The 24,634-nt window shown below is 37.6% G+C and overlaps 1 protein-coding gene across 10 annotated transcripts in view; it reads right to left on the bottom strand.

The window, feature by feature from the left end:
• The window catches only part of LOC132126937 (pro-neuregulin-1, membrane-bound isoform-like), a 127,717-nt gene that overhangs the window by 7,592 nt on the left and 95,491 nt on the right, over positions 1–24,634 (bottom strand). For 5 of the 10 annotated variants that reach the window (XM_059538554.1, XM_059538553.1, XM_059538560.1 and 2 more), the window contains 3 exons: positions 8,906–9,044; positions 4,340–4,398; positions 178–201 (listed from right to left, as the gene is read on the bottom strand). In XM_059538554.1, coding sequence (XP_059394537.1) covers positions 178–201; positions 4,340–4,398; positions 8,906–9,044 — 222 coding nt within the window. Of the gene's footprint in view, positions 1–177; positions 202–4,339; positions 4,399–4,667; positions 4,736–8,905; positions 9,045–24,634 lie in introns of all 10 variants that reach the window. The other 5 variants (XM_059538556.1, XM_059538555.1, XM_059538562.1 and 2 more) reach the window with 2 other exon arrangements.

The following is a 24,634-nucleotide window of genomic DNA, read 5'->3' on the forward strand; positions in this document are numbered from 1 at the left end:
CAGAGTGGCTCTGAGCATTAATATAATAAAGAATAACAATGATTTCAATCTCCAATCATCTTGTTATGGCTGTTTGATCCCTTCATGAGCAAAAGGATACCAGCTGAAGTAGAAGGAAACAGGCTCAAGCTTCTAGACCTACGATTCTGCAAACTAGAAGGAAAGAACGATTCATACCCATAAATTCAATCCCAAGATGTTCTGCCAAGGCAGACAAGGTGATGAAAAGAAAGCAAAACACAAACAAACAGAAAACAGTTGAGCGGTGATGTCAACTCTGACTGACTGCACACAAACAGCAGCTCAAACCATCTCCGCATGTACAGTACAGCATGGTACATCACACAGACATATAAAACATTGGAAAAGAAATCATTCAAACCTATTCTGTTTGACTTTAAACCCACCATGAATATGCATCTTTAATGCTTTAAAGGCACAATATGTAATTTTTCTGCTTTAAAAATAGCAGATATCACTATATCTATGTTATATATTTTTTTTTGTTGTGTACTTACATTATCCCGACAGTTTCCACGAACTTTAAAATCCGGAGAAAATTATAGTTTAATTAGAAGACACGGCACGTTTCTTTATTTCCATTTTGTCGCCCGTCTATGGCGTCATATAAACTTTGACCCCTCTAGTTTATCTAACTTCCTGTGGAACCGCCAAATACAAAGGTGAACAGAAGCAAAGACGAGACGAAGAAGAAAAAGTAGTAGCTAGCCTTGATCGAGACTATTATATTTTATATTTATATTGTTTATATTCGTATTTATACCTCAATCAATAACTTAGTTATGGATCATGATTATGCTTTGCCTGCACGTTTTGTGAAGCGCAAACGTACGGGTGAAATAAATGACCTGAGAAGGTTTTGGGACGAAGAAGAAACGAGACACGGGTAAATATTGGAGTTGCATTTCCAAGATAGAGAGAGCTTCGTGACAAGCTGAAACTACAGAGAGATGCTTGCATTCTAATAAACAGGTATGCATCCATTCAGCTCACTATATCTATCCGTATATTTTGTGAAACGATGATGTCTTGTGTAAAACGCAGACGGATCTGCGGATCTAGCTCTCATGTAGAGTATAATGTAAATCTACATGTGTTCTATATCTAGCTGGATAAAGTAGCTTCAAATGCAGTTCACTATCTTGTTCGATATCATAGTATAAACGTAGCCTAATTATAATTATTAACGAAAGGCAACCGTGTTTTTTTTTAACATATATTACTACTAGTTAGATGCAATATTGATTTGATAGGGGTCTGATAATTCATATATCTCTCCGTTCGAAAATACGTGATTGTCAAAATACTAAGGCCGGTGACACACTGGCTGCGTGGCGTCTCTGCTGCGTGCCAGAAGCGCGGCGCGGTGCTGCTGCTGTAGGTGACATAGAGGGAGACCGCCGACAGACCAGGCTCTTGTCTTCATGACAACAATATCTATACTTCATGTTGAACATAAATATAAAGCCTACTGATAAAGGACACCGTCAACAGTATTGACGGCAAAATAGACTTATGTTTGACAGGTGCAATATTTGAAAATCGATAATTATTTATTTATTTTTTAAATTACATTTGTATCTGAATTTATGTCAACCTATAGACTTCAAACATCAAAATGTCATGAATTAATATGTATTTGTGTACAAAATTACATATAAACATATTTTCCTATTATATTTTGCCTGGAAACGCTTCCAACACGCGTGCGTGTCGCGTGAAAAATAGGTGTCGGTTCTATTTCTAGCATGCACACATTTTCCGCGCGGCTCGAGCCGCGCCTGAGACACGCGTCTCACGCAGGCAGTCTGCAAGCTCTAACCCAGGGATCCTCAAATCTGGACCTCGAGATCCACTTTACTGCAGAGTTTAGTTCTAACCCTAATCAACCACACCTGAGCATGCTAATCAATGCCAGTCGGTGTCTTCAGGATCATTAGAAAATCACAGGCAGGTGACTTTCATCAGGGTTGGAGCTAAACTCGGCAGTGCATTGGACCTCCAGGGCAAGATTTGAGGAACCCTGCTCTAACTTATTAACATGGGAGCCGTATTAAAAACTGACACGCCACGCAGCTGAGACGCTTGCGCCACGCATCCAGTGTGTCGCCGGCCTCAGTTAAAATGAGTGAGGAATGTGGGGAGCGACAGAGCGCGTGTTCCAATGAACAACAACTCCCATGAGCCTACGCTCTCTCCCGACGTCATCAAAGTACGTCTCATGTTATTGTTTTGATTGAGTGACCCCTGGTGGCCAAAAATTCCATACTGCACGTTTAAGAGTTCATTAAGAGATACATGGATGGTTTGTCACACATATATAGTGATGTGCATCTCTATATACAGACACTTATGGTTGGTTGTCATCATGACACAAGGACATGCACATGCAGATGTCACTGCGATCAATCATTATAGAGACTGACCCTCCACATTTCACTACGGACAAAGTCAGACTCGGTTATTCATGTCATTACACCAGCACTTGTTTCAGATTAACATGCTGTTAAACACATGCACATCTCGGTCACCTAAACTATCTGTAATGTCCAGAAGAAAACCTGCTTCTGCCAGTCTGAAACCTGAGCCAGTCAAAACTTGAAAGCAATAATGCTAGAAAATTGATTCTGCTGTACATTGAGAACAGGTTCCAGAAATATAAATTGAAATAAAAAAAATGAGGTTCTCAGAAATGCACATACGGATTTCTGATCAAATGACAAAAAATAATGTCATTCTTAGCCATAAACACACAATGCATAAAAATGGAGTGATTGCAATCACAAAAATGTAAAATGACCAATTTTAATATTAACTTAAATTAAATGTAAAATAACCCTTGCTTATCAATTGATTGACTGGAATGCTGAGCTAATAATGAAGTGTTGTTAGAGGGCCGATGATTTAGCCTGATAGCACAGATCTTTCCTGCATGGCATTTATCAGTGTTAAATCCTCTCTGGACACTGAGCCAGAGCATCTCTACTGATGGAGGTCATGCTATGAAGGACACATTAGCAAACACTATTAATAGCTGAGAAAAGGTTGCCTGAAGACCTCCAGTAAACTTCGTTTTTTTAGCACTTCAGATAAATCGATGGAGATGTTCTGCCTGCTCCATAATACCTCCCTAAAAGTCCTATTTGAAGTCTCTTTTGAGCAAGGTTCACAGTGTTCATGTTGTACTGATGGGTTTCAGCCGAGGTCCTTCTGATCTGCTTCAGAGACTCTGAAGTGTGTGCTTTCAGTGCTTCAATTAAAGAAATGATAGTTTAACTGTGCTAGGCCAATTTAATAGGGTCATTCTCTAGCTGGCGCAGGGCACTAAACGTATACTATTTTATACATTTGATTATTCAGTTATTATTATGTTATTATTATATTGTGTTATTATTTTTATTATTATTTTTTTTTTACAAATATGTTTTGAAAAATAAATGTCATTCGGGATTATCAGGACAGATTATTAATATTGTTGTTATTATTAATATTATTATATTTAATAAAATATGGGGATTCTAAACCAGTGTCATTTTAAGTTTTATTTATATACTACTTTTGTTTTTAATAATATAGTTTAATAGTTCGTTTTTTTTTTTTAAGTTTAAGTTTGGTAATAATTTATGTGCAGTTGATATTTTTAATTATGAAAATATTTCTATTGAGCTTTAATTTATTTTAATTTCAGATTTAGTTGTAGTAATTTCAACAAATTACATTTATTTCAGCTATTGCAGCTTCTAATGCAATATTCCTAATTTCCATTTAAGTTTCTTTCTTTTCATATAATATTTCTATTTCATTTTATTTCATATAATAGTTTTAGTTTTTAATAAACGGTAACAACACTGTTCCAAAATAAACATTTTCAAGAATTCAGCAGTATTTTTTAAAAGAGAAAAGACAAAATGTTCAGTGTTTAGACTGAGGACCCTGAGGACGTAATTATTTGACTAGCTCAAAAAACATGTTGATGAGCTGAGAGTAAAGTCGTGATCCAGTTGCTGTGATTTTGTCTGCAGATAGAGCTCGGTTCGTCTGTTCCTGTTTGAGTCTAAGATGATGTGAAGCAGAGAAACCTCTAATAACTAACATATCAGCCCTGTCTAACCATTGTCAGCTAACTAGCATCCAACAGAACAAAACTTGATTAATAAACACTAAACATGCACAGAGAAGTAATGGAAAACATAAACAGAATGCCTGTCTGATCTGACTAGCCCCGTCCATCGAGAACATAAAAACAAAGCAACAGGAGGAAAGCCCTGACTGAGCATGCTCCAATTCAAGCAGAGACAGGAAGAGGAAATAGACGTACTGTAGAAGCTGGCCATTACGTAGTTTTGGCAGCGATCACCAGTAAACTCACTGGGGCACCTGAGAGGGAAAGACAGAAGTCACAGAGAGAAAAGAGAGGAAGACAGGAAGTGAGTTTGACACCCAAAAGTCCCCCACACACACGCGTGACTCCGGTGTTGCCCGCTAAACGTCTCGCAAACGTCTCCGAGTCCAAGAGCCAATCACCAGTCAAACGTGACAGAGAGAATGCTTTGTGAACGGCGGAGGAGGCGAGGAAAACAGCGCGGAAACAGCGGCGATGGCGTGTGTGTTTGGGGGTGAAGGGGATGTTCACTGACTGCACATACGTTTGGGGTCTATGACTCTCACAGGGTCTGTGGTTTGACAGCGGTCCCCTGTGTATCCTGGAAGGCACCTGGGTAAGAAAGAGGATGAACACAGCACAACACAACATTACACAACACTCTCACAGGCACAGACGCCATTCCCGGGTTGAACGGGTGGGACAGGTCCCCATCACTTTCTGAAAGCCGTTGAAAAAATGATAACATGCAGATGGCTTGGAGCGCAAAGTAAAATCTTCTCCAATCCACCTTCAGTTGTTCTTTATACTTGAATTCATTCATGTTACACAAAATATATTTGCATCTTTCAGACTGGCCTGATCTATTCACCTTTTTCCTGATGAGCCTACTGCGATTTAAATTACGGGAGACACTTACGGTTTGGGGAAGTTCCACTTTAAAAGACTGCAACAAATCATTTCTGATCATGAATAATCATTATCTGTCATTTTGACTGAATATGGGCTGTACATTTCATTCATTTTCTATTTTCAGAAGTCAGGATAATAATCTTGCATTTGGTATATTAATGTGACGTCACATAACAACAATATTTATAGAATAGCTCTTTTCAGCCCACTGTACTATTTTCATGTTTCCTTTGTAATTCTGCTGTAAGCAAATAAAAAAAGACCACATTTCTTGTGCATTTGTGGTCTGTTCTCCCCATTTAATTTAAAATCCTCACGTTTGTTTTTACACGGATGCCATAAAATTGAATTGTTACGAAATATAGACATTAGTTACTATAATGTTATTTAACACGTCCGAAATATTGCTGCAGATAGAAAGAGTATCCTTAGGAGTTAATTGTGGTGTGTTTAAAGTAATTTTAATGCTTTTACACTTTTAAAAGTCCTTTTAATGATCTATGGTTGAAGGGTGAGTAAATTAATGTCACCTCATTGTACCCACTTTTTGAATATGCTTATTATTGTGTTCATAGAGCGAACCTTTTGCTGATCGTTTACAGAGTAAATGGAAGATACTCCCATAATTAGCACAAAGCGTCATGGGGAGCAGGAAAAAGGTGGATAAACCTTGTCATGAACATATCAGCATTTATAACTATTATAAAGTGTAAACTGTAATTGCAGCACAACACTCTCTGGACTCTTTTACTATGCAATAGTGATGAAGTAAACAGAATGCTTTATATTTACACATTAGGTTAAATACACCACTCTCATAAATTCAGCAACAAATGGCAAGATGTACAGTAAATATCAAGAAGTTAGATTAAGAAGTAATGCAGTATTACTTGTGCGGCTACATTAATACATGGCCATTTTACTTATTATTAATTTGAATCTCTAAAGGTCCAGGGCTATGATTGTTCCAGTCCTGATCACTCAGCGGACCATTGTGTGCGCTCAAAAACACGTCTGAAAGGAGCTGAACAGCTGGAGCAGCTGCCGTTCTCAACAGAGAGAGTGAAGGCCTCCATATACTTCAGAGGAAATCACAGATCGAACTGGTGTGATGTCATTTCAAACAAAATCAGGCCAAAATAAAGTCCATTTCAGGAGCTCGGAACAGCTTCCCAAAACAAACTTTCTGAAAAAGTTTGCTCCAGCTGGTAAAAACATTTGAACTACTTTATTTGCTCATCTTCAGTGTGGAAATCTTCTCTGGTTCATCTCGCCGTCATCATTTGTGTTCAGCGTTTATTTAGTTATTGAGAGAAAGTGTACATAGACTGCCATTCAAAAGTTTGGCATCAGTAAGATTTGTGAAGTTTTTTAATGGAGTCTCTTCTGCTCATCAAAGCTGTAGTTATTTATATATATATATATATATAAAAAACAGTTATATTGTGAAATATTATTGCAATATTTAATATTGATCTCCTGTTTCAATTGACTTTAAAATATAAGTTATTTATGGGACACGTGTCTTCAGTGTCACGTGATCCATCAGAAATCATTATAGTATGTGATTTATTATTATCAGTGTTGAATCTGCTGTGCTGCTTAATATTTTTTTGGAACCTGTGATACTTTTTTCAGGATTCTTTGAAGGATAAAAAGTTCAAAAGAACAGCATTTATTCAAAATATAAATATTTTCTAACAAATCATTATCTGTCATTTTGACTGAATATGGGCTGTACATTTTCATTCATTTTCTATTTTCAGAAGTCAGGATAATATAATTGATAGCCTGAATGCACTGTAAGTCGCTTTGGATAAAAGCTGGATACAATTTAATTTAATTTAATCAATTTAACACATCCTTGCTTAATAAAAGTATACATTCCTTTAAAAAAAAGAAAGAAAAAAATGTACTGATCCCAAACTGCTAAATAGTAATGTATATTGTAACACAAAATGTCTATGTTGAATAAACACTATTCTTTTTAATATTTTATATATCAAATAATCCTGAATATTAGAATGATTTCTGAAAGATCATGTGACACTGAACACTGGAGAAATTATGCTGAAAATTCAGCTTTGATCATAGAAATAAATTCTATTTTAAAGTATATTAAAAGAGAAAACGGTTATGTAATAAGCATAAGAAACCTTGAAGCCTTGATAAGAAGCCTTGATAAGCATAAGAAACTTCATAAAAAAAGTATGCACTGCATTCTCAGTACAGAGAGAGACAGAGAGAAGTGCAGTGCTCACTAATGAGAACAGAGTCCTGACTTCAGCACATGGGATTGTGCTTATTCACTGAATTGGACAGTATGAATAGCCCAGAGTGTGCTGTCAGAGAGAGTCATGCACGCAAAAAACCTTCGCTAGCAGCATGTGATCGGAAATGATGAGGCAAAGTCCTCACTGCCTTTAATGCTTTAGTTTAATCTAATGTGAATTACTGTTCCAGTTATGCTTAATCTTACCACATCTTTCAGGTTAAATAAATTAATGTGGCCTTAACTTTCAAAAAACAACACACAATACATTTGTTATTTGTATTATTATATTACAAATGTTTTATTCATCAAAAGAAAAGAAAATGTTTTATTCATTCAACTAAGAAAATATCTCATCAGGTTTTTTAAGCATTAAACATGATTTATTCCAAAATAGTAACTATAAGAACACAATAACTTTCAGAACTTCATGTGTGCTGCACTTGGAATAGAATTTTCTTCAACTAGACGGTTAATAAAGAAAAAAACATTGAATCATGTTGTAGCTACATTTTCAAGTTGACTAGTTAAAAATCCTCAAAATCGAGAATCAGTCAAACGTTCTGAATAAATCAAGATTATTATTTTTTTGTATTGTTGCCCAGCCTTATTCAGAACAATCTATTAAGACAGAGGTAGGATTTATTGCATGACCAGTGTAAAAGGCCAAGCATTGCCTCCTCTCACATGACTTTTCCCCATTTGTTCATCCAACTCAGGATCATTCAAAAATATGTGCTTCTAAATACATTTTTTGCAACACCATTATAACGTACATTACTAAATGTTTTGCGGCAGTTTTAAAATGAATCATCCATAGAGTGGCACTAAAATGTGGGTTAAATTCATGACCCTGGCCCTCTAAACCTTCCATACAGTGTTAACAAATGCAAAAGTTATATAAACATGTGTTTGATGCAGCCATGCCACATGCGGATTTGAGCTGTATTGTTTCTTCATCACTGAAGTGCATCACCATATCGTGTGAGTTAGAAAACTCATGCATATGAAGCTGTATATGTGATAACAATATTAAAAATATCAGTTTTCAAATCTCGCTGCATTTTTTAAACATTTAAATTCATATTCCTAAAGTAGGTTTATGAAATGTAGGACCTGTGGACCTACACAAATCATATTTTTGTGAAAAGGAATAAAAATTATGGGAGTTTTACTGCCTCTAGTGTTCATTTCAACTGGTAACTGCAGCGATTCATGTGTATACGTAAGATTTTTGAGTTTTGCAGAAATGTAGGAAGAGGCACGTATTTCCAATGAGCCTATGTTGCAATTCCCACCCACCAAGCCATTTATGTTTTGCTTTTTCTGTTAAAACCCAATGTGCTCAGAGGAAGCAAGCGAGACAGTGCCTCCCACTGTAACGTCAATAGCTGGTGGACAGGACCCTTTTTTTAAAAAGTGATATACAGTATTGGCGTTGTTTTACGTTGTACTGTGGATATTTTCTCATTTAATTATTTGAGAAGCCATTACCTCTCTCTCACCACTGCCTAAGAATTAAACCTCAACTAAAATGACATGAGAAGAACCCGTTCACGGTGGAACTGGCAGACTGAATCTCAGAGTTAAACAGGTACCTGCAGAGGTGTTTGATGTTGCCGGGTGGGACCTCCAGCCTGTAGCACTCGCCACCGTTCACGCAGTAGTTCCTCTCGCTCTCGCTGCAGCGCGTCACATGACTCGAGGTCTTGGCTGAGGGAGTGGTGCTGGTGGCCGCTGCACAGATCAACACAACACATAAGTGCACTGAGGAAGGAACCGTTTTACTGCCGAAAATCAACGATGAGGTGCAGCGAGTTATGTTAGGGCTTCAATGCACAGCATAATTACTTTAATGCTTCTGTGTTAGTGCAACTAAGCAAACGAAGAGATTGCAAGCCCACGTATGCATAAAACCTTTCTCTGTAAGAGGAAGTTGGTTAATGCAATGTTAAGGCTAAAGTTTGCCCACATGAAAGATGTTTCTGACTTATGAAATGACATGTTATTTGCAATGCAGAAAGACATTCTATGAACAGCAAGTTATGTTAAAGCTTTAGAGCTTCACTAATCTAAGGTCAAGGGTCTAAGCTGCAGATCATGCCATGCACAGTATGGGTGTCTGATACAAATGACCTTCACAAAATAGCTGCTAAATATAAGGCCATCAATGAACATCAGGCTGTTGAGACTGAAATAAATGCAAACTTGGCACATATTTCTCAATCAAATAACTACTTCATTGCACGCCTACACAGAGTCAAAGACGAGCAACATTCAAATAATTATGTTTCTGCTCAAATATAGCCATTAGCACTATCATGCAATGCCATGATTTAGTTTTAAGCATGTGACAGTTTAAAATTGACTCCAATTCTAGAAATCTGAACAGCATCAAATAATATCACTCCGTACCTGTAACATTTCGATAATATCTGGATATATGAAAGCGCATCACTCCTGTGTGTCGATGACCACTGGGATGACAAAGTGTTTCCCTGAGCCCTATGGATATACTGCCCTTCTCTGCACTTCCTCCAGCCACACCGGTCTGCAAAGTCCCTGCTCATCAACATTTTAACTGAGCACCTCTACACGAGCTCAATGCACACGTCACATCTGGGATTGTGTCTCTAATGCAGCATTGAATAATCAAAGTCGTCACAACCTGGCCATCCCTCTTAACTGCACTGAATCTGTACTTATAGCCCATATATTTTTAAAAACCGTACTTTTAGATAATATTTGAAATAAAAGGTTGCTTAAGTGTATAGAGTTCATTTTCATGACTGTTTCTTAACACACTTAAGGGCACTTTTAAAGTCACCATAAAATCTAAATGGACAATTCTTACTTTTCTTGTGGAAGATGGCAGAATATAATTTATTATAAATTACTTTATCTGTGCACATTTTTTATACACTGCCCTTCAAAAGTTTGGGATCAGGAAGATTTTTAATATTTTTTAAATACGTTTATTCTGCTAATCAAAGCTGCATTTAATTTAATAAAAAATACAGAAAAAGTGTAATATTGTGGAATATTATTTCAAAATCATGTGACACTAAAGACTGCAGTAATCATGCTGAAAATTCAGCGCTGCGTCACAGAAATAAATGATATTTTGAAGTATATTGTAAGACAAAACTGGTATTTTAAATTGCAATATTATTTCACAATATTACAATTTTTTCTGTATTTTTTATCACATAAATGCAGCCTTGATGAGCATAACAAACTTCTTTAAAAACAATAAAAATCTTACTGATCCCAAACTTTTGAATGGCAGTATATATATAATCCATATTTCCTTGTAATCTTTTTTCAAAGTAACTTTCCCTCTCCTTGAAACAACATCTCTTCTCTGATGACGCTGGCACCAGCAGCCTGTCACTCACATGACAAAATCAAGTACATTGTTTTCTTATGTGGGAAGCCATCAAGATTAACTGAGGTAAACATTATAATTAAGCTTTATTTGGAGTACTACTTGCTCATAATGCACATTTCTTAAGCCTAAAATGTGTTTTAATGTCACTATTTACAAAGATTGTATGATCTTTGAATAAAATCAGACTTTAAATGCAAGATATTTACATTACATTTACATTTAAAGTGACGTGACATACAGCCAAGTATGGTGACCCATACTCAGAATTGGTGCTCTGCATTTAACCCATCCAAAGTGCACACACAGCAGCGAACACACAGAAACGTGTGTGTGTTTGTGTTTGAGCATGTTTATGTGGTTTATGAGGACACAAATTTGTATAATGGCATGGTTATGCCATAGGTATTACAATGAGGAGGTGATTTACAGTATGAGGACATTTTCAGTGTCCCCGTAATTTCCATCCATCCATCTTCTTCCGCTTATCCGGGGCCGGGTCGCGGGGGCAGCAGTCTAAGCAGAGAACCCCAGACTTCCCTCTGCCTAGACACTTCCTCCAGCTCTTCTGGGGGGACACCGAGGCGTTCCCAGGCCAGCCGGGAGACATAGTCTCTCCAGCGTGTCCTAGGTCTTCCCCGGGGTCTCCTCCCAGTGGGACGCGCCCGGAACACCTTCCCGGGAAGGCGTCCAGGAGGCATCCGGAACAGATGCCCGAGCCACCTCAGCTGACCCCTCTCGATGTGGAGGAGCAGCGGCTCTACTCTGAGCTCCTCCCGGGTGACTGAGCTTCTCACCCTATCTCTAAGGGATCGCCCAGCCACCCTGCGGAGAAAGCTCATTTCGGCCGCCTGTATCCGGGATCTTGTCCTTTCGGTCATGACCCAAAGCTCATGACCATAGGTGAGAGTAGGAACGTAGATTGACCGGTAAATCGAGAGCTTCGCCTTGCGGCTCAGCTCTTTCTTCACCACGACAGACCGGTACATCGACCGCATTACTGCAGAAGCTGCACCGATCCGTCTGTCAATCTCCCGTTCCATCCTTCCCTCACTCGTGAACAAGACCCCAAGATACTTAAACTCCTCCACTTGAGGCAGGAACTCTCCACCAACCTGAAGTGGGCAAGCCACCCTTTTCCGACTGAGGACCATGGCCTCGGATTTGGAGGTGCTGATTCTCATCCCAGCCGCTTCACACTCGGCTGCAAACCGTCCCAGTGCATGCTGAAGGTCCTGGCTTGATGAGGCCAACACGACAACATCATCCGCAAACAATTGCGGTGACAATTGGTGGTAATTGGTGACAACACGATTTCGTCTCTGCTCCCCGTAATTTAAATTCCTAAAAAGCACACATTTTTCTGTGAGGGTTAGGTTTAGGTGTAGGGTTGGTGTAGGGCCATAGAATATACAGTTTGTACAGTATAAAAACCATCACACCTATGGAGAGTCCCCATAAACCACATTTTACCAACATGGGTGAACTGTGGGGACTTTATATAGATTTCTATTACTTTTATACTGACCAAACAATATTTTCTGTCCCCTAACCCTAAACCTACCCCTTATTTAAAACCTATTTGCATTGTTACACTTTCAAATAAACATCATTTACTATTTTTAATATCTTTCTCCGCTCGTGGGGACCACAGGCCGGACCCCACAATGTTAAAAAATTCAGGTTTTACTGTCCTTGTGGGAACATTTCGTCCTCACAATGTAACATAAACAAGAACACACACACACACACACACTCTCTGCAATCCCTCTGGATCTGTCACTATTACTAGGAAGGGACTGATGACAACCCAACCGTGAATTCCTCCGATTCCCTGCATGACTGACTGAGAACCTCCTGAACTTACTTCATGACTTCACATACTAATGACTCTATTTTCTACTTTTAGGACCAAACCGATTCCACTAGGAGATATCCATAGCCTTCTCTAACCAGCTCTGACATCAGGTTACTCTCATTTACGGGCCGGAAAGCATGGCCACATCCGGCCGTCCTGACTTCCCCTCTGCTCTGTAAACACACGACATCAACCGCTGAAGGCTGAGGATATTTGGAGGCTGCTGGTATGAAGATGAGCAGATTAAAATAAAACTCAGCCTTCATCCTGACAGATAATCGAGTTAGTTTTGTAGGTCACAGACCCCATCAGGTGAGCACTGAAGCAGGAGACATTCTGCCTTTGAGCTCCATGTAATTCAATCTTTACCATCCGAACTGCTGATGTTTGAGACAACCAGCGCTGCATGAATAATTGACAGCGTAACAGATTGCTTTTGTCCCGTTAATCTAATTGCCGTTTTTCACTCCCATTAAACCTGCAGCATTAGTGATCAGGCACATTTTATCATCCGTCACATCACAACAACGTTCTGTGTTTTCTGAGGACGGGAAAGTGATGAGCATTTGCATATGACTGACCATCAGCACATGAAAGAAGACTGCAAATCAAAAGACTGTAAGCAGAATGACAAGATTTTAAATAGACACTATTCATGCAATATTGGCATTTTGGCATCCTGCTCTCACAGTGATGGGCACCTCTGTAGAGTGGAACCATCAGCAAAACAACAGGAGTGCATTTGAGCCTTTTCAAGGTGAGAGACATGAGCCAAATCATTCACCTCACGTCTGAGCACATCTCAATGCAGCCCAAGTCTGGCGGCTAACAGCGAAGATGCTACAAATAAACATGAGTGATGGGCAAAGGAGAGGAGGGACAGTTGGATTGCTGTGTAACCTTCATACTTGTTCTCAAGTCTCTTGACATGTTAATGAACACTGACCTGGTCATACAGAAGGAAAGTACCAGGATAATTCCCAAGGTTTAGTCAAGTGCTAACTGTAGAAGTGGTGGCTGAAATGGAGTTGACTTTCCATCAAGATTTTAGTTTAAAACTAAAATCAATATTAAAAGTCAAGTCAATCTTTTATTGATATAGCACTTTATATGGTACAGATCACTGCAAAGCAGCTTTACAGGAATAAACAAGAAAGTAATAATTTAATGGTGAAAACAATTCAATTGCACTGTAAAGCAGCTCTAAAAAGTCGGAAATAAGTTTAAATACTAAAAATAATCCAACAAAAAATAAATAAACAATCCAAAAACTAATAAAAGGAAAAAAGCAAATAACAACACTAAAATGCAAGCTAAAAATGTTAATATAATAGTATACAGTATATAAAATATATAAAACACTAAAATAATATAGCATAGCAGTGCAGTTATAGAACATTAAATGAATTCAATAATAACTTGAGTTAAGCATCAGTGTCTAGCAGTCACAATTAAATAACTAAAAATAAGCAAGTAATAAAAACAGTGAAAATTTTGAACTGTATTGTAAAAAGGACCATTTTTAAAAACCTTTTTACCTTTTCACTTCCGCTAGTTCAAGGGTCCTGTGGTGCAACAAATCGATATTTGAAAATACTAATATTTCATGTGCCTTTAATTATTATGTGCTGCTAACAGTGGCATGTGTAATAACAATAAACTGGTCATAAAACTGTCACACAGGGCATTTTCAAATTCCAAAGTATTGGAAATTACCCCAAGGCAAAGTTTGCAGGTTTAGTCCCATGTAGTGGAGTCACTGTGTGAGAGAATACCTGCAAGACGCAGTGAGTCTCAAAATAAATGCTCCCTAAAAATAGCAATGCAGCGCATCCACTGCAATGCAGCAGCGCTCAGGGTCTCTTTCTCTGCGTGAGCACTTTGAGGGGCACTGCTGGATCGATTTGGTTCCATTTCATTTGCTGGTGGAAAGAAACCAAAGACGCTGGCTCTGCATCATGCTGCAGTGCAAACGTGCCTCCTCTACAATGCAACTGCTGGACCAGCACTTTCCTGTGTCCTTTCAATAAGAAAAATCCATCTGAGCATAGGTTTATTGAAGTATATTTGGTTCTTTCAGATGGGTTTTAATCTAATATGTGAAAACACAGTGTTCCTGATGTTCTGAGAAGCGAACAGACTGCTGAATCATACTGCAGGTTTATGGGTGACTCAGTGAGTGCTGTGTGTCCGAGGCGCAGACTGTCTTTCCTCTTTAAAAGTTATGTGATACAACGTCTGCAATGTACTGTATTCACTAGAAGTCCTAGAATCAGGTCACCAGATCACGTGCCACACAGCATGTTAGCAGAAGACATAAACGTAATATTTAAGCACAAATGAAACATAGATAGGCTGCCAGGTAACATACACTCTAAAAAATAAAGGTGCTTCACGATGCCATAAAAGAACCCTTTTGTTGAAATAGTTCCAAAAAGAACCTTTAACATCTGAAGAACCTTTCTGTCTGTATATTCTGTGAAGTACATACTTAACAAGGTTGTTTTTTTATATTTTCCAGCTGTATTCGCACTGTTTTATCATTGCTTTTGTTGTTAGGTTTAGTTATTTGTGGTTTTGTTACACCAGGAGTTTATTTTCTACACAAAATGACCACAAAATGTCACATCGTCGTGTATTTTGTTCCATGTATTGAAGTCTCTGTGTTCAGACGAGTGCAGCATTACTAATTATGTAGATATGGTGTCTACATGATATCTATTGTATTGTTTTCTTCCAGGTTACATATACTTTAAAAGCATAGTTCTATTAATTAGGTAATATATTAAGTAAAATCAAAGTATTGCCAAGTAAGCTTTGACTAATTAGAAATTACTTAAACTCTTACCATTAGCCATTAGCTCTGTACTTGAACTCTAATCTATTTATCATAATTTCTTAATGAATGTTAAGTTATATAGTAAGTAGATTGTACAGAGAAGTAGCAGCAATTTTTTTCTAAAATGTGTTAGTGTAAATTGTTAATTCTCCCAATCGTGACACACTATTGCTTAAACACCAGAGAAAGCCTAAGACAGCAGAAGTCAAAGCTGGCGCTGCTCTTCAAATGTTGGTTCTGGTGTGGCAGGAGGAGCGGTGTACAGCAGGTCATATCAAACATCCTTCCAATCTCTCAGCGTTTACCTGATTCATTTCACACATGCCCCGTGTAAACACACGTCTCACTCAACACAACCAGCAGGAAAGGAATGTGTGCTTCACAGCTCTTGTGTAATGTGTGTAAAGAGCACACCTTCGGGCTGCAAAATGCCAAGACATTCTTGTGCTGTGTTTGGAAGAGGAAGTGTTTTTCCTGTTCTAATGGACATGTACGGAAGAATTACTATAAACGCAGTGTTTAAAGGTTTTAGATCAAAGATCTTAACTGAAAATAAAAAAATAAAATGAAGTTTGACCAAATCAAATTTCTATAGTCAACTGAAACTAAAAATTCACTTTCAACCAAATATATATTTTAAGCAATTATACTACAAATTATAAACAAACTTAATTTTAAATCAAATATCCATGTTCATACAAATCTAAATTGTACACATCAAGCACGCTGTAAAAAGTGACCTCAAAATGATTTAGTACATATAGCACATTGAATAGTACATGCATAGCATGCTAAATGCTGAGTGTTAAATGCTCTTTGAGCAAAACAAGTCTACGGCTTCTCTCATCTTGCTCAAAAACACATACAATAACACTTAATTACATAGTTTTTTACTCTCGTCATTACGTCCCAAAGCAAAGCATGCTGGGAACAATTCTCAAACCCAACTTTGAGGACGTCAGTGATCATGTGGTTTTTACAGAATGCAAAATTGTCCTTTGATTTGAAGCAAATAATGTAAATTACACAAACAAAACTTAGTTTTACGTCCAATTTACTTTAGCTTAATAACAAGACAAAAAAGGACATTTATTAAGTTGGACACAAGTATTGAATGTTCTTTATTATAATACGGTATATGCACTTTTTTCAGTTGAGTTCTTTTTACGTTTAAAAAAAAAAGTCCTGCTGATTATGTTTTCTGAGAAAACACAACTGTTACTTTCACTGGTACATCAGTTTAATCTCTAATTTCTCAACATACTGTTATTAGTAATAATATCCGCATTCTTTAAAAGGCAGTCTCACTTAACTAGTTAATATTTAGCAAACCTCCTTATCTATGTAATGACCAAGGTGCCTAGTTGGAAAGGACTGCCTGACATGCTCCAGACCATAATAATCCTCAGGATAAATCTACAGAATGCTTTATGAAAATCATAAGGGCCGTTACTAATCACATGAACTACAACACTGTTGTGCTGTTGGTGTGGGGACATCATATATATATACTGTATATATATAAACTTAATGACAGATTATGGTAACACTTTAGTTTAGGGACCAATTCTCTCTATTAATTAGTTGCTTATTAGCATGACATTTATTAACATATTGGCTGTAACATGAGGTATTATGATAAGCTGTCAAACATTCTGAAATCATTCCATCTTCTCTCGACAAATTGGTATGATCTTAGTCCAGAATAAGATGTAGTTTAATGCATGTTTTAGGCTGCTTGCAATGCTGAACATAAGTCTGTAACACTAATTAAAATCTGTTTTAAAGAGTAGATCATCTTGCCTTCTGTTGAGGGTGGAAATAGCTAAACCTTTTAAATTGCCATTTATATACATTAGACCCATAATTATAGCATAATATTCATCTAATTCATCTAATTTATGAAAAACAACAAATAGACCAGAATAGACCAGAGGGATGATTATCAAAAGCATTTACAGTATCATAGACTTTTCCGCCTCAAGTCTCTGTGATCTGGCTCATGTCCCTCTCTCAGTACAAGTCTGAGGGATTTTTTTCCACCTCTTTTATTGTCCACCAGGTGAAAATAATCACAAGTCTGATCAAATACAATACAGTAATCCTCAACTTGAGAACTAATAACGTCAGTTCTGAACAGCACAAGATAAAGTAGTCTGGGATGAAAGCAACATATAGAGAGCGTGAGAGGTCATATCTAAAGCAGCTGGGGACATGTCTGTTTTTTAGTCATATGATCAGTTAATTACTCTCCTGCCAAGGCCTTAGCATGCACACCACTGGGATTATGAGACAGATGGTGTGAGGAAAACCCTGTTGTTTCCAACATCTTCAAAATAATTAGTCGCACCTGGGCTGTGCAGAAGGACAGACTGATGATCATACTGTGGAAACAGGTCATAGACAACCTGTAGACAACCACCGGTTTATGTTAATGGCTTCACTGTCATAACAGTGACACACTGTGAAAAGATGAGTAATCTGTAAAAAGTCAATCTTGACTTACATATGCATGAACTATGCATGGTCTAATGGATGATTTCTGCTACAGGAGACCACATCCAGATCATACCTCATCTAACTAAATAGAGATAAAATGGCAGGTGAAGTCAATGTAGTTGGCCGCTGTTTATGGAGTGCAAAAAACAGTGTTCCTGTTTAAGTCTTCAAACCAGCTACACTTCTGTTAACAGATTTGCATTTCATAGACTGTAAATGAACTGACAGAACCGGGAAAGAAAAATGTAACTAACTACACTTACTCTATTTTGCACAAACAAATTACAGAGAAATGCTACAGATCTGAACCTGTTGTGGGATCCTGAGACAGGTTGATTTTACGCTGCTTTTAAGACTCTTAAACATGCATAAAAAGCAGGTAATTCTGTGAATATTAAATAGGTAAGCAGCGTTCACACAGTATAGGCGCAACTGATTTGCTGATTGAAGCACATTTGTCTGTTAGTGAGTGAGTGAGTGAAGTGACATTCAGCCAAGTATGGTGACCCATACTCAGAATTTGTGCTCTGCATTTAACCCATCCGAAATGCACACACACAGAACAGTGAACACACACACACACACTGTGAGCACACACCCGGAGCAGTGGGCAGCCATTTAAGCTGCAGCGCCCGGGGAGCAGTTGGGGGTTCGATGCCTTGCTCAAGGGCACCTAAGTCGTGGTATTGAAGGTGGAGAGAGAACTGTACATGCACTCCCCCCACCCACAATTCCTGCCGGCCCGAGACTCGAACTCACAACCTTTCGATTGGGAGTCCGACTCTCTAACCATTAGGCCACGACTTCCCTTCCGTTAGACTGCTGATGCATCTAGTTTGCATTGCAGCCAATCAAAAAAACAAATATAATGACTACTGGCAAAATTAGTATGTTTTAATGGTTGCAATGGCCAAATTGATTATTTTAGTTATGAGAAGGTTGAGAATAGTCCAGAAGGTCCTGAAGAGCATCTACCCATGATTCCTTAAGCCGTATGACTACCTTAGGTAGCTTTTTTGGGCACCAACTGACCCACAACAAAATTATAGGAAGAAAACGTATCCCATAATGCAATGAAACAAGTTCAGCCACATTTAGTGAACTGTCATAGGCTAACCGATGTGATGTGACATAACAATCCAGTGCTAAACATTTCACAACAGACAATCTAAGGAAAGAATGGATTATATTGTGGTAACCAGCTATGGTAACAAACGATTCACTGATGTCTGAAATACAATGTGCTTTATCTGAGGAGGGAAATATATGCAAGCAGGCTTTTGTTTATTCATTATATAAAAAGTATACACTCTCTTGAAAACGTCTTTTGTTCTGTAATCCCAATCGTAAAGCATGTGCTCTTCTAGCTTACTTTCTGATACTAATGCAATGACACACATCTACTCAGGAAAGGCAATTAAATTCAGTAAGTCAACCATGACAAAGAGCAAAAATAACACCCAAAGTGCAGATTTACAAAGAAAAGAAAATATGGACATATAATGTTTTTTTTTGTTTGTTTTTTACAGTCAACTGGAGCTTGTGCCATATTTTTAAACTCAGTCAATGAACATTAAGTGACATTGAGCAGGTCATTGTTTTGTGTGTGTGTGTGTGTGTGTGTGTGTGTGTGTTGTTCTCTATGGGGTTAAAGATCTTCACTGTGAGCTGTTGAAGCAGAAAGGACAAACAAACGCAGCATCATGTCCTGCAACATCACAATCACAGCAGTAATCTCACTTACAATATCACCCTGAAAAAACACACACCTGCCCACATTTAGCTAGCAGCATAAATAATTACTTTACACACAGTATATGCACTTATTTTTGTAATGCACATATTCTTGTTTTTCTTCTGGAAATGAAAAGGCTAATTTTTACAGTACCATGCTTAAAAGAGTGATATATATATATATAGCATTTAAAAAAGAATAGTTATTACAGAAACAATGCATTTTTGCATTTTGTCATTTTTGGACACTTAATTGTTAAATTTAATTAAAAAGGTATTATATTTTACATTTATATTAAATGCAATTAGCTGAACAGAGTGCTTTTTTGGCCCACTTATTTAGAACTCACATATTCATATCTTTACAAAATTATTATTATTATTTATATATTTTAATACGATGAAGGTGTACTGCCAAATACAGACAAGTATTTATAGAAAATGAAAATATAAATGTAATTTCAACTGAGATAATTGAAACGTGTATTTACATCTATTTTAATGAAGTTTTGGTGATGGCTGTATGAAGTTCACAATTGTTCAACAAACATTGAAAAGTGACATTTAGTCTATTGTTTTATTTATTTATTTATGTCAAATATTTTCTTTATAAAGTCTGGTTTGTATCTTGAATTATTTAACAGTGAGGGTAGTGTATCTAACAGTGACTGTCCAAATATTTTTGTGCTCATTGTATAATAAGTGTTAGAAACGAGTCTTTAAAGCATATGAAGGACACACATCAAAGTTCATCATGCAGTAATCAGGAGAGAAGCGTGATGGTATGTTTTTGTCTATTCTCAGAAGTCGGCTCATTAGCATTCATATGCTCATCATGCTGCTTACTCTCAGAAGAGGAAAAACACACAGAAAGACGTGTGTTATGTGGACGGCTGGGAAATCAGACGCTGCTCGGAGGGGAATGTCCAGAGCGGACAGACACACAAACACAGAAAACACTCTCACACGCATGTCACTCTCTGGTACATACACAGCCAGGAAACTCAGTGTTTGTGTGTGTGTGTGTGTGTGTGTGTGTGTGTGTGTGTGTGTGTGTGTGTGTGTGTGTGTGTGTTAATGAATGGCAAACCCATCTCAGCTCTCCACAGACACACACTGATTCACAGGCGCAGCAGACGATGTGGGACAGTCAGACTGCACACACTTATTTTTAACATCTCTCTGTTAGCAAGCACTATTTATGCTCCATGAACCTTATTTTTTCTGGATAATATGCAATGAAATGAAGATTCACCATCACGAGGTGCTACTGGCGTAGTGTTTCCTGTCTCGCTGACCTTGTCCATTGTAATATAAGACTGATGTGCATCTCAGCAATATCATTATGCAGCAGAGACTCAAGGGACGTCTGTTCTCAGGAGTGTATCATATATTCGCTGTACCCACAATGCCTTTGGCATTCCATTCAAACCCTGTTACCTTCCACCAAACAAGGTCAAGACAAGACACTTGTGATATCTGCACATCCATGACGTTTCAGGACAATTTCCTGCAATCAATCCAGGGCCTGCAGAAGGCCAAATAATACATGGACAGAATGATTTTCCTCTGCAGATAACAAAGGCTTCACAAGACAAGGCCAAGCTGAAATCATGTGCACTGAAAAACCTACATGACGCGATTGCACGGTGAAATCCACTATCAAACATGCCAGTATCACTGAGAAACTAAATGCTCTAAATGATCTAAATGCTCAGGACATCAAACATGTAGTTACTGAACAGAAATCATCCAAAATGATGGCAAATCTGTTCTTACACTCTGTGTGATCCTTGTCCAAAAGTGCTTCACCAACATTAAACAAAGCATAAAATCAATAACTTTATGATAAAGAAAAATATTTTAGTCAAATCTCTGCCTAGTTCCAACTCTTCATATGTACTGGTTTAATATGGCTTTAAAAAACTATTTTGTACAATTAAAAAAAAAAAGATTACATTTAAAAGGTCATGTGGTGTGACTATCAAGTAAATAGTAATACCATGTCCTTGCAACTTGAATATATCGGTGTGCACATCTTAAACTTTATTTTTTTAATAAAAATAAAATATATTTTTCAAAATAAAAAGCATTATGATATTTTTTGTTTTGGGTTTGGGTATGTCCTGTGCTAACACTGATCTTGAGACATAGTCATAAAACTTGGTTTTCCTGTTTTTGTATTCTGCGTGTTAGCTGCACAACATGATTGTATTAGGTATTATGCAATACTATTCTCTTACTCTTATTAAAATTTAATAAACATTATGCCAAAAGGGTTTTCTTTTCAAGAATTTGACTCTGTTTGTTTGCATTATCATACCAGGACAAAATATTTTAGTTCATGCCCACCCCATGTAACTGACCCGTTTTGTGTGCAGTATGCATCAGTCAATGGACAGACTCTATGTCTGTGTGTCTGAGACAAATCACATCTAGCAATCAATATAGTGTATGAAAATGGCAGCAATTAATGTAGATTAAAAACTTCCACCTAAAATCTAACGCAAAGACATTTGTCAGACAGAAGCTGTTGACTCAAATAACTTTAAGGATGGATGTCTAGCATATATGAGACTTTTATTTCTGTGCTGAGTCACTGGATCGAACATGTCAGGCCATTAGAGGATTCAGTTCAGGACGGCACTGTTACCTTCCTCATAACTGCCAGATGTCACTTCATTCCAGCATAATCAGATGTTTGCCTCAGTTGGTCTCTCTCCATTACAATAATGAATTCATCAACCCCATGGCTCCATTTCACAATCACATCTCCAAACTGTTTGGATTTGGTGCAGTAATGGAAAGGGTGAACATGCTGTGATCAATAATATGTGCATTGCCCTGATTTACCTAACTTTACCTTTATATAAGGATAAACACAGATCCACAGAGATTATGCAATGAGTTTGATGAAGAAAATAATCCGTTCTGCTGTTTGAAACCCATTTTGCTGTGTTGTGTGAGACTTGCGGAGACTTTATGAGCTTCAAGTCCACGTGCAGATGGGCCTCATGGGAGAGAAAATGCCCGAGAGACGGCTAATAAAAGATGATGCAAATAATCATTATGCTCATTATTTATTCACATTTGGTGCACAAGTAAAACAGCATATCGTTTGGGTTTAGCTTTTGGATTCCACCTGATATACTAGTGTGGTGCTTCTAATGCTTGGGTCGCAGACAGCAGGGAAAAAGCCATCTCACATAGGAAATGATCACTTGAGTTTATGCTGTGAGCTAATGAGAGCATGACATTCTGTAAACAAATTGTCCTACATTCTGTCATGTTAATATATTTGCATTATTTTGGGTCTACGAATCTGCTAGTATAGGGACCAGTTCTCACTCTTAACTAGTTGTTTATTAGCATGCCTTTATAAAGCACATATTCTGCATGACCAATTCTACATCTCTAATCGTACCCAATACCTACACCTAACAACTATCTTACTTACTATTAATAAGCAGCTCATTAGGAGTTTATTGAGGCAACAAAAGTCATAGTTAATGGTTTGTTAATAGTTAAGGACTAAGCTTTTGTTATGTATGTTAATGTAAAATAGATAATTGAATCAGTTAAAAAGGGCTATGACAGCGAGTTTGCTATTTGAAGAAAAAATAAATACTGGCATTTTCATCACATGGTCAATTGGACACTTACAACAGTGGCTGCAATTAAGAAAGTGAAACCTTTGCCAGCTAGCTAAGATGCAAAACAATCCATAGGACAGGACCTTCATTATTAGAGGCAGAAGGCGCTGTGATGGGTGCAACTCATCTACTGAAAGCAGGGCATGAACTCTGCATGAACCTCATTACACTGAACAAAAGCTACAAGAGAACAGACCCAATAATGAAATGAACAGCTTCACAGATTATTTGTTAATTAAAAAGGATAAAGTGGAAACAACAGTAAGTGGATTCGAAACATGAAATGCTTTAAGAAAAATTGAGAATAAAATCACAGTAGCAGTCTTTTTCCTTGCTTAAGTAATAAATCCTCTACACTGTGTTTTTATGTCCTAATGGAAATGGTGTGACTGTGAAATGTGTCTGTGACATCATGACGAAGACATTTTAAAAGGTTGGTGAGTCGTTCAGCACTAATCGATAAAGCCATCAGCTCAGGAGTCCATGGGAAGTTATTTATACATTATTTAATGAGTTCACAGTGCTGTGCATTTATGAGCAGCATGTTTTATGGGATAGAGACCTATGTTTACTATCATGTACTTAGTGCATGCATAAATTAGCTGGTTCATTAATCCTTTATCACAGAAGAGCACAGATTTAGTGTTTGAAGGCTACACCTGAATTTTCTTACATTTAGAAAAAAGAAGAGAGCTGAATTCAATCCACAAAGAAAAGACAGAGGATCGTTTTACAGGTCGTTTAATCTTCCACAGGAAAGACTTGCTACTATAGTGCTGCTACCAAGCAGTACATCAATATATTCAGCTTTGTAAAAAAAAAATCAAACAAAAGCCAAGTTAGATCCTTGGCTTTATTCCCACTAAAATACTGCAGTAAGATATGAGTCAGGTAGTTCGTGCAAGGCATCTCAAAATATCCTAGATCTAAGAAAGATACTGCTGCCTATCTATAATCCAGCTCAGTAGTGATGACTGATGAAGCTGCAAGGCCAGTGACTTACATTCACAAACAGCTGTTTATTCTCAAGTTCTGTAGAGGATCGTCTAAAGAATGTACTGGAAAAACTTGGATACCAACACAGTAATCTAAAGAACATTAATAAAACACCAAGAACAACAATTCAGCAACCTAAAATTTACACACAAGCCAAATCTGACATTAATTATAATACAGTGAAATCAGTGGTGGTGGTGTTGGCGCAGTGGATAAGACACACGTCTTTGGTGTGAGAGACCCAGGTTCGAATCCACTGTGTGACACCAGTGTGTTCCTGAGCAAGACACTTAACCCCTAGTTGCTCCAGAGGTGTGCGACCTCTGACATATATAGCAATTGTAAGTCGCTTTGGATAAA

This window comes from Carassius carassius, chromosome 45 (genome assembly GCF_963082965.1).
Source record: "Carassius carassius chromosome 45, fCarCar2.1, whole genome shotgun sequence".
NCBI lineage: Eukaryota > Metazoa > Chordata > Actinopteri > Cypriniformes > Cyprinidae > Carassius > Carassius carassius.